The sequence below is a fragment of the Thalassophryne amazonica genome, chromosome 15, assembly GCF_902500255.1.
Source record: "Thalassophryne amazonica chromosome 15, fThaAma1.1, whole genome shotgun sequence".
Classification (NCBI taxonomy): Eukaryota; Metazoa; Chordata; class Actinopteri; order Batrachoidiformes; family Batrachoididae; genus Thalassophryne; species Thalassophryne amazonica.
In genome coordinates, this window is record NC_047117.1 from 42,970,799 (window position 1) to 42,982,877 (window position 12,079).

At 39.9% G+C, this 12,079-nt stretch overlaps 1 protein-coding gene across 2 annotated transcripts in view; it reads right to left on the reverse strand.

Annotated features, from left to right (window-relative positions):
* Positions 1-2,903: 2,903 nt before the first annotated feature.
* tecrb (trans-2,3-enoyl-CoA reductase b) overlaps positions 2,904-12,079 on the reverse strand; it is an 83,779-nt gene continuing 74,603 nt past the window's right edge. For both annotated transcript variants that reach the window (XM_034188276.1, XM_034188275.1), the window contains 2 exons: positions 7,997-8,085; positions 2,904-3,438 (listed from right to left, as the gene is read on the reverse strand). In XM_034188276.1, the coding sequence (XP_034044167.1) occupies positions 3,265-3,438; positions 7,997-8,085 (263 nt within the window). In that variant the 3' untranslated portion in view covers positions 2,904-3,264. The remainder of the gene's footprint in view (positions 3,439-7,996; positions 8,086-12,079) is intronic.

A 12,079-nucleotide genomic window follows, 5' to 3' on the forward strand; every position in this document is an offset into this window, starting at 1 on the left:
TTTTGTAGAAAAAAAGCAGATCACAGACAAATGGCAACTTTCTGGCTTTAAGAAACACTATAAGAAATCAGGAAAAATAATTGTGGCAGTCAGTAACGGTTACTTTTTTAGACCAAGCAGAGGGGAAAAAAAAATATGGAATCACTCAATTCTGAGGAATAAGTTATGGAATCACCCTGTAAATTTTCATCCCCAAAACTAACACCTGCATCAAATCAGATCTGCTCGTTAGTCTGCATCTAAAAAGGAGGGATCACACCTTGGAGAGCTGTTGCACCAAGTGGACTGACATGAATCATGGCTCCAACACGAGAGATGTCAATTGAAACAAAGGAGAGGATTATCAAACTCTTAAAAGAGGGTAAATCATCACGCAATGTTGCAAAAGATGTTGGTTGTTCACAGTCAGCTGTGTCTAAACTCTGGACCAAATACAGACAACATGGGAAGGTTGTTAAAGGCAAACATACTGGTAGACCAAGGAAGACATCAAAGCGTCAAGACAGAAAACTTAAAGCAATATGTCTCAAAAATCAAAAATGCACAACAAAACAAATGAGGAACGAATGGGAGGAAACTGGAGTCAACGTCTGTGACCGAACTGTAAGAAACCGCCTAAAAGAAATGGGATTTACATACAGAAAAGCTAAACGAAAGCCATCATTAACACCTAAACAGAAAAAACAAGGTTACAATGGGCTAAGGAAGAGCAATCGTGGACTGTGGATGACTGAATGAAAGTCATATTCAGTGATGAATCTCGAATCTGCATTGGGCAAGGTGATGATGCTGGAACTTTTGTTTGGTGCCCTTCCAATGAGATTTATAAAGATGACTGCCTGAAGAGAACATGTAAATTTCCACAGTCATTGATGATATGGGGCTGCATGTCAGGTAAAGGCACTGGGGAGATGGCTGTCATTACATCGTCAATAAATGCACAAGTTTACGTTGATATTTTGGACACTTTTCTTATCCCATCAATTGAAAGAATGTTTGGGGATGATGAAATCATTTTTCAAGATGATAATGCATGTTGCCATAGAGCAAAAACTGAAAACATTCCTTGCAAAAAGACACATAGGGTCAATGTCATGGCCTGCAAATAGTCCAGATCTTAATCCAATTGAAAATCTTTGGTGGAAGTTGAAGAAAATGGTCCATGACAAGGCTCCAACCTGCAAAGCTGATCTGGCAACAGCAATCAGAGAAAGTTGGAGACAGATTGATGAAGAGTACTGTTTGTCACTCATTAAGTCCATGCCTCAGAGACTGCAAGCTGTTATAAAAGCCAGAGGTGGTGCAACAAAACACTAGTGATGTGTTGGAGCGTTCTTTTGTTTTTCATGATTCCATCATTTTTTCCTCAGAATTGAGCTACTGTTTGCAGGTTTTTGAAGAAACACAAACACTATATTCATCCATTGTTAAGATTTTAGACATTTGTGAGCTAGATATAACATCAAATGAAATGAAATAACAAATTGCATCATTTTTAACTTAAATTGGCTCAAGTTGAGGCTCTTACAATAATTATAGAAAGTGACAAACTGATCTCAGTGACATTTCAATGTTCAAGCCTTGTAAATAATTTTGTGATGGGTGATGTGCAACTACAGTGCGCTATTCTGATTCAGATGTGAAACCACTGAATTGTAGATTCAGTGCCTCATCTTCTAATCTCAGAATAATTTGAGACTTCAGGTTTTTGCAGACCACTTTTCTGACAGTCTTTGGCTCAGTTTAAGTACAGTAATTCTGTACTGAACAAAATTATAAATGCAACACTAACATTTTAATTTTGAGTGGTGCGGTAAAAATTCCCATTTTTTTTCTGAGTACAATAGGTTGATTCTTATTGTTTTTAATGCACAAGTGTTTAGACACGTTGAGATAGTTTACTGTTCACTTTGAGACATTGCTCCCTCCACACAGGTGAGACGTTATAGCACTTGAAAGAACATGAGCAATACTCAATCTCTGTAGTGGGGGGGGGGTGGATAAATGGCCACCCCAAAATGTCCTGGAATGTCATCCGTTAAAATGCCAGAGGTGGCAAGTCGTGATGGAGCGCGCCCTTGGTGCTCAGTGCTGGGATGTCAACTAGAGCTGTTACTGCACAGTGTAATATCCACTTCTTTATGATCAGCCAGTTCAGAAGTCTGTTTCGACAGTTTGAGACAACGATCAATCGACCACAGACCACATGCTACCAGCTGAGGATCGGTAGCTCCACTTTTGGAGATCCATGTGCAGGAGCTGTACCGCACTGCAAGATACAAATGGAGACCAAACTCAATGCTGATTTGTGAATTTTGATGCATGCCCCCCCCCACCGGTGTTATGAATCTCTGAAATCCACGTGACTGTCTGGATGCCAAAACGTTCATTTCTTTTACCCAAAGTGTACAAAATATTTAAAAATGACCAGTGTTTTAGTTTTGTTCAGTATACTAGTGTTTTAGTAACTTTTGCTACAAGTGCAAAGAGAAATTAAAGACTTTTTGTAGTAGGCTGTTGATTATAATACTTTTACACTTTAAGGATTAACAGATTGAGTTTGCAGCTGCCCACATTTAACATTTTCACACATAAGTGCTCATTTCGTGCCAGCACCCTGCCCTTTTTGAAAGCTAGCTGGAACACTGCTATGTACTCTATCAAGTATAGATTACTCCAGTGAAGGCTGACAAAGTATTCTGAAACAGTTACAAACCTTTTGGGCCATAAACTTTGAATGGGTTTGGAACAGTTCAGTTCGATGGACCTTCCATTACCCTGAAATACATAGTTACTCTTGTTTTTAAATTGTGCATGCTGTACGAGTCTACTCCTTAAAATAGAGATTTGAAATAAAAAGTCATCCATTAAGGAATGTGCAGTTATTGATGTTGAAACATTCATTAAGGTTTGACAATTTATTTAGACACAGACTTAAGCAAAAATGACATTCTTTACTGCATCTCTCAAACAGCATACAATATTCCATTTGCAGGTGAATCCTGCTCAGATCTTAAATCATTCATCTACGAATCCATGGTTTGTTCAAAGACAGTTAAAGAAAGCAAGGTTGTAGTGTTCATAATTAAAGCATAACACAGGGAAGGACTAAAGCAAAAGCTGAGTCGAGTAGTCGAGTATATATGTTGAATGAAGGGGAAGAAGGTAATACTGCTTTCACAAATTAGTTACATTTTCCTTAAAAAGGTTGGATTGGTGTTGACTCAACTTTTCCCATGAAGTCACAGGAAAGTGAGACGTTCTCTAAAGAATGAAGGGCAGGATAGGTGAGCGGAGAGGAGGGTAGTCCCGAAACTCCTTCAGGTAGCTGCGGTGCTTCCCCTTGGCCCACACGGTCATCTGGATGAAACCCACTAAGGTGAAGAATGCCACTGGAACACACTGAGTCATCAGAGTAAAGCCCAGCCACGAGCCCAGCTGCAAAGAAGAGCGCAATTATGAAGATGCACCACCAGAGGGCAGCAGCTGAAACTGGGTGATGCCTGCTGAACATCTTACTAGGTATATAAATTACAGGCCTAATTTTTAAGAAGCTACAATGCTGTGATAATTTAGCTGCCACCAAATATATTATACAAATAATGAATGGCTGAGTGCAATGGTAAGAAGATGGAAGGTTCCATCTTTCACCTCATGAAATATTCTTAGCATTTAACAAATGAAAAAGTTTGTTTTATAATGTTAATTCTCCCCTTGGCACATCGAGCCTTCCTGTCCTTTACCCAGTGAGTCTGAGCACTGTGTCAGGCAGCTGTTTGTTTTTAAGCTAAGTGCCGTCACCGCTAGCGTAAGCTCGCAGAGGGCGTGCAATACCACAAAACATATAGAACCATATTTGCACGGTAAATTGAACACAATGGCAAGTGGTACGAATAATCCATTTCATGTGACACACAAACCACCAATCAAATGACAAGGATCTATTCAGGTGGGGTTTTTTTTTATTTTATATACAGTGAGGAAAATAAGTATTTGAACACCCTGCAATTTTGCAAGTTCTCCCACTTAGAAATCATGGAGGGGTCTGAAATTTTCATCTTAGGTGCATGTCCACTGTGAGAGACATAATCTAAAAAAAAATAAAAAAAATCCAGAAATCATAATGTATGATTTTTTTAATAATTTATTTGTATGTTACTGCTGCAAATAAGTATTTGAACACCTGTGAAAATCAACATTAATATCTGGTACAGTAGCCTTTGTTTGCAATTACAGAGGTCAAACGTTTCCTGTAGTCTTTCACCAGGTTTGCACACACGAGCAGGGATTTTGGTCCACTCCTCCATACAGATCTTCTCTAGATCTTTCAGGTTTGGAGTTTCAGCTCCCTCCCAAGATTTTCTATTGAGTTCAGGTCTGGAGACTGGCCAGGCCACTCCAGGACCTTGAAATGCTTCTTACGGAGCCCCTCCTTAGTTGCCCTGGCTGTGTGTTTGGGGTCATTGTCATGCTGGAAGACCCAGCCATGACCCATCTTCAATGCTCTTTACTGAGGGAAGGAGGTTGTTTGCCAAAATCTCCCAATACATAACCCCATCCATCCTCCCTTCAATACAGTGCAGTCATTATGTCCCCTTTGCAGAAGAGCACCCCCAGAGTATGATGTTTCCACCCCCATGCTTCATGGTTGGGATGGTTTTCTTGGGGTTGTTCTCATCCTCTAAATATGGCAAGTGGAGTTGATTCCAAAAAGCTCTATTTTGGTCTCATCTGACCACATGACCTTCTCCCATGCCTCGTCTGGATCATCCAGATGGTCGCTGGTGAACTTCAAACGGGCCTGGACATTTGCTGGCTTGAGCAGGGGGACCTTGCTGCCCTGCAGGATTTTAAACCATGACAGCATCATGTGTTACTAATGTAATCTTTGTGACTGTGGTCCCAGCTCTCTTCCAGTCATTGACCAGGTCCTCCTATGTAGTTCTGAGCTTTCTCAGAATCATCCTTACCCCACAAAGTGAGACCTTGCATGGAATCCCAAACCGAGGGAGATTGACAGCCATCTTGTGTTTCTTCCACTTTCTAATAAATAATCATAACAGTTGTTGTCTTCTACCAAGCTGCTGTTGTCCTGTAGTCCATCCCAGCCTTGTGCAGGTCTACAGTTTTGTCCCTGGTGTCCTTAGACAGCTCTTTGGTCTTCGCTATGGTGGACAGGTTGGAGTGTGATTGATTGTGTGAACAAGTGTCTTTTATACAGGTAAAAGTTCAAACAGGTGCAATTAATACAGGTAAAGAGTGCAGAAGAAGAGGGCTTCTTAAAGAAAAATTAACAGGTCTGTGTGAGCCAGAATTCTTGCTGGTTGGCAGATGTTCAAATACTTATTTGCAGCAGTAACATACAAATAAATTATTTTTTTTTAAAAATCATACATTGTGATTACCAGATTTTTTTTTGATTATGTCTCTCACAGTGGACATGCACCTAAGATGAAAATTTTAGACCCTTCCGTGATTTCTAAGTGGGAGAACTTGCAAAACCGCTTTCATGATATGCACACTCTTAAGGCTATGAAATTGGACTATTATTGTAAAAAGTAGAAAAGGGGGTGTTCACAATAATAGTAGCATCTGCTGTTGACGCTACAAACTCAAAACTATTATGTTCAAACTGCTTTTTTAGCAATCCTGTTAATCACTAAACTAGTATTTAGTTGTATAACCAGTTTTTCATGATTTCTTCACATCTGTGAGGCATGGAGTCAACCAACTTGTGGTACCTTTCAGCTGTTATTCCACTCCAAGATTCTTTAACAACATTCCACAATTCATTTACATTTCTTGGTTTTGCTTCAGAAACAGCTTTTTTGATGTCACCCCACAAGTTCGCAATTGGATTTAGGTCTGCGGATTGGGCAGGCCACTCTGAAACATTAATTTTGTTGGTTTGGAACCAAGAGTTTGCTTGTTTACTAGTGTGCTTGGGGTCATTGTCTTGTTGAAACACCCATTTCAAGGGCATGTCCTCTTCAGCATAAGGCAACATGACCTCTGCAAGTATTCTGACATATCCAAACTGATCCATGATACCTGGTATGCGATATATAGGCCCAACACCATAGTAGGAGAAACATGCCCATATCATGATGCTTGCACCACCATGCTTCACTGTCTTCACTGTGAAGTGTGGCTTGAATTCAGAGTTGGGGGTCGTCTCACAAACTGTCTGCGGTCCTTGGACCCAAAAAGAACAATTTTACTCTCATCAGTCCACAAAATATTCCTCCATTTCTCTTTAGGCCAGTTGATGTGTTCTTTGGCAAATTGTAACCTCTTCTGCACGTCTTTTATTTAACAGAGGGACTTCTTCTAACTGTCACAGCACTTACAGGTAACTCCAGACTCTTTGATCATCCTGAAGCTGATCAGTGGGTGAGCCTTTGCCATTCTGGTTATTCTTCTATCCATTTTGATGGTTGTTTTCCGTTTTCTTCCACGCGTCTCTGTTTTTTGTCCATTTTAAAACATTGGAGATCATTGTAGATGAACAGTCTATAATTTTTTGCATCTGCGTATACATTTTCCCCTCTCCAATCAACTTTTTAATCAAACTACACTCTGTTCTTCTGAACAATGTCTTGAACGTCCCATTTTCCTCAGGCTTTCAAAGAGAAAAGCATGTTCAACAGGTGCTGGCTTCATCCTTAAATAGGGGACACCTGATTCACATCTGTTTGTTCCACAAAATTGACGAACTCACTGACTGAATGCCACACTACTATTATTGTGAACACCCCCTTTTCTACTTTTTTTTACTAATAGCCCAATTTCATAGCCTTAAGAGTGTGCATATCATGAATGCTTGGTCTTGTTGGATTTGTGAGAATCTACTGGTACCTTGTTTCCCATGTAACAATAAGAAATATACTCAAAACCTGGATTAATCATTTTAGTCACACTGCACTACTATTATTCTGAACACTACTGTATAAAACCTCAAGTGGAACAAAAACAACACATGGCCCGAAGTCTCTCACAACTTTTATTTTTTTCCCCCACTATATAACATGAACAGCCCCAGTGGCCACAGTACATGTTTCCCTTGTGTGATTGTCTAAACCAGATGCATCCCAGCCCAGACAATTGGATGCCGCTTCCGGACATTGTTAACATGAGGCTTCTATTTGCACGGTAAAGGTTTGAGTGACATTTGTGACTGTAACTCTGTAATGTAATGCTTGAGAAACATTTCCCAAAGTAACCCCTTGCCCATTTTGTCATATTAAGAGGGACGGCTGAAAAGTTCTGCCTCCTACAAGATTATGTTATTTACAAGCAACACCGTGGCTGTTACGGAGTGCCTGCTACAGGCCTGGTCATGCAGAAGATTCATGGCTGGATTTTCACCCATCAAACTCTTTGCCCACCTCCTGACTGCACTAACATGTTGAACTTGTAGAGACATACAGTACATGTCTCTGGGTCCTCCACTTTTGAGACAGATGTGAATGGGAAGAGCTCATGAGGTTGCTGGACAAAAGTATTTTTGTAAGAGAACAAAAGGTCGGGGTCGCCACAGCAAATCCAAGGTGGATCTGCATGTTGAATTGGCACAGGATTTACGCCGGATGCCCTTCCTGACGCAACTCCACATTACATGGAGAAATGTGGCAGGGGTGGGATTTGGACCCGGAACCTTGTACACTGAAACCAAGCACATAACCACTTGGCCACCACCCCTGCCCCTAAATTCCCACAGTAACAACTCTTTTTGGAATGTGTTGCAGGCCTTAAATACAGGAATGGATGTATATTAAACATCCATCTTCCACGTAATTGCATCTTTTAATGGTTTTGAATTGTACTACAGAGAGCAACAGACAGCTATAAACAAAAACTAGTGTAAAAGTAAATGGTCTAAACATCAATCAATCAAATCAATAAATATCAAAGAACAAATCTGTTACTCAACCACTGTAGGAAAGAACAAAAATTAGTGTTCATTATGATTATGACGAAGTCTACAGTACATTACCTCATAGGTGTAGTTTGGGCAGGAGACCAGCAGGAAGATCCAGGTGAAGGGATTCTTTGTTGGATAAGGAATTTTCCTGGTCTTTGAGCCTTGGGGCGGTGGGGGATGGGTGGGGTGTAAGAAAGACAGGAAAAATAAGGGGGTCAAAAATCAATGAGTGCCATTGGTGTTGACATTACATGAATAAACTGCAGAATCATTGTGATGTTTTAATATCATCAAACATTTGAAAACATGAATCTCTTGAAATGAATTTCATTCATTTTATAGCATTTTCTTTTGAGTGATTTTTATACGTGTGTGTGTGTTGGGTGGGGGGGAGCTGTAGCAGCAGTCATAAGTTGTGAGGTGCAGCCTGGACAGGACGCATGTCTGTTGCAAGGCCACATATGGACAAACAAACATTTTCTCAAACACACACACACCACTACGGACAATTTAAAGTTTCTAATCCACCTAACCTTCATGTCTTTGGATGTGGGAGGAAGCCGGAGGGAACCCACACAAACACAGGCAGAACATGCAAACTCCACACAGAAAGGCCACATTTTGCAGTAGTTTCATTTTCTAAAGATTTTTCCCGTGAGCAAAAATATATTGTTGACAAGGGGACAAATATGTGCCTGAAGTGTACTTCATATATCTAATCACTATTCAATGGAAATGTATTTACTTTGAATGTGTGTGACAGAATGGACATCTTATGTCACTTGCATTAGCGCTCAGGTACACGCGAGTTAGGCCAATATGCATTTCTAAAACGTCTACTTCATAAAATGAAAAAGGTTAAATTAGTGGCGGAACTTAAAAAAATGAAAACTAAAGTCCCAAGAAGCAGTTTTTGTGATATTAAACCACATATCTTAAAAAACCCACTACAGTTACAATTTGTTCAGTGACAATATTAGTGGAAGTAATTACTCATCTGCTATATCTCCAATCGTACAGGAATTGCTTTTGATCTTATATTTTCAACATTTGAACTTCCATATGCATATATATAATTTTGAAAAAGAGGTAATAGAGACATAATCTAATGTGCATGAAATGTGTGTGTGTGTTTATTTTTAATATCACCAATTTCTTGATGCTCAGCAGTTTATGCCGACAACCTTGTTTGTTTGTTCATGTTCAGCACAGAGTGTGCCACTACTATAAGGGGTTCAACACCAACACGTTAGGGAAAAAATACATTTAGTCATGACCTTGAAGGAATTTGGTTTGCATCAAGATATTTTTCATTAAAATTAAATAAACCATAGGGCCCTGTAACACCTTGACGATTTAGCCAGTTTATGCTGACAGCCTCGTTTCCACCAAGCAGCCCAGGTCAGTATGGTATGGGTCGTAGTGGTCAAGTCTGGCTTGGTTTGCATTTCCATCACCAGCAGAACCCTTTGTTTGGTAGGAGGAGCATGTAAATATTGACAAGCACATCATTGAGCGCATACACACTATCACAGCCTCTCCCCTCCACATGGAGGCCAAACAGTAATTTAGCTTTTTTTTTTTTATTTTAGTCTTGGTGGATCATGGGATTTATTTTCATCGCTTGCAGAATGCTGAAGAATCGACTGATATCTGTGGTAAATGCTGACGTGAATGAATGAGGTGCTGTGACTCTCAACTTTTAAAGTAGGTTAATTTTCTTGTTGTGACACAAAGAGCCGGTGTTCTCTGGTTCAGGCTGAGAAACACATCAGGAGCAGACAAAAGATAGAAGAACTTCTTTTAAAATGCTGCGTTTCTTCAGCCACAACAAAGAACTAAAGTATTTTCAGAAGTTGTTTTCCAAAATCAGGACACTTTATGTGGATACATTTTCATCAGGTTGTGATGATGAATCCAACTGAAAGGAACAGGTAAGATTAAGGCTGAGACTCAATTCTACCCCTTGGCCCTTCCCCTCCGTTTTGCGCGGGCACGAGAGACAGAGGGGTGGCTCAATTCTCTTTTTGGAGCGAGGCGGAGGGGTAGGTGGAGGGCTTCAAACACCTCCAAACGGAGTGAATCTGGATGCACACTCCATTTGGAGGGGTAGAAGGAGCTTACTGCTGTCTCCGAAAAAACAAACATGGCGTCAAAAGAGCTGCACAAATGAAGCGGCTTTCATTACAAATTACGCTGTTTAGAAAGTTTTAACTTGCCAAAAAACTTTCCAGGCAGTTGTCTATGACAGCAACATGTACAGTAATGTTCAGAATAATAGTGCTATGTGACTAAAAAGATTAATCCAGGTTTTGAGTATATTTCTTATTGTTACATGGGAAACAAGGTACCAGTAGATTCAGTAGATTCTCACAAATCCAACAAGACCAAGCATTCATGATATGCACACTCTTAAGGCTATGAATTTGGGCTATTAGTAAAAAAAAGTAGAAAAGGGGGTGTTCACAATAATAGTAGTGTGGCATTCAGTCAGTGAGTTAGTCAATTTTGTGGAACAAACAGGTGTGAATCAGGTGTCCCCTATTTAAGGATGAAGCCAGCACCTGTTGAACATGCTTTTCTCTTTGAAAGCCTGACGAAAAAGGGACGTTCAAGACATTGTTCAGAAGAACAGTGTAGTTTGATTAAAAAGTTGATTGGAGAGGGGGAAACTTATACACAGGTGCAAAAAATTATAGGCTGTTCATCTACAATGATCTCCAATGCTTTAAAATGGACAAAAAAAAAACCAAACAAACAGAGACGCGTGGAAGAAAACGGAAAACAACCATCAAAATGGATAGAAGAATAACCAGAATGGCAAAGGCTCACCCACTGATCAGCTCCAAGATGTTCAAAGACAGTCTGGAGTTACCTGTAAGTGCTGTGACAGTTAGAAGACGCCTGTGTGAAGCTAATATATTTGCAAGAATCCCCCGCAAAGTCCCTCTGTTAAATAAAAGACGTGCAGAAGAGGTTACAATCTGCCAAAGAAGACATCAACTGGCCTAAAGAGAACTGGAGGAATATTTTGTGGACTGATGAGAGTAAAATTGTTCTTTTTGGGTCCAAGGGCCACAGTTTGTGAGACGACCCCCAAACTCTGAATTCAAGCCACAGTTCACAGTGAAGACAGTGAAGCATGGTGGTGCAAGCATCATGATATGGACATGTTTCTCCAACTATGGTGTTGGGCCTATATATCGCATACCAGGTATCATGGATCAGTCTGGATATGTCAAAATACTTGAAGAGGTCATGTTGCCTTATGCTGAAGAGGACATGCCCTTGAAATGGGTGTTTCAACAAGACAATGACCCCAAGCACACTAGTAAACGAGCAAAATCTTGGTTCCAAACCAACAAAATTAATGTTTTGGAGTGGCCTGCCCAATCCCGAGACCTAAATCCAAATGAGAACTTGTGGGGTGACATCAAAAAAGCTGTTTCTGAAGCAAAACCAAGAAATGTAAATGAATTGTGGAATGTTGTTAAAGAATCTTGGAGTGGAATAACAGCTGAAAGGTACCACAAGTTGGTTGACTCCATGCCTCACAGATGTGAAGAAATCATGAAAAACTGTGGTTATACAACTATATACTAGTTTAGTGATTAAAGGATTGCTAAAAAAGCAGTTTAAACATAATAGTTTTGAGTTTGTAGCGTCAACACCAGATGCTACTATTATTGTGAACACCCCCTTTTCTACCTTTTTTTTTTTTTTTTACTAATAGTCCAATTTCATAGCCTTAAGAGTGTGCATATCATGAATGCTTGGTCTTGTTGGATCTGTGAGAATCTACTGAATCTACTGGTACCTTGTTTCCCATGTAACAATAAGAAATATACTCAAATGACATGTATTTGGCCACTAGATGTCACTGTGGCGATTTGTTTCAAATGTTCCAAGCTCATGCCTTTTTTTGATCCTGTGGTACAGTGTTGAAAAAAAATTCTTCATTCTAGTAACAGCAGTCAGGACTTCACACCTTGTCCAGATGATGGTGATAACCAGTCTTATTTTCCACTAATGTATTTGCATTTCAGCAGCTGTAGTGTGAGAAAGCACTGCTGAAATATTAAATATGGGGTTTGATATAAGTTCTGAGTCGGCTTATATAGTTAACAAATAAGCAGTCTACAGAATAATTTTGGC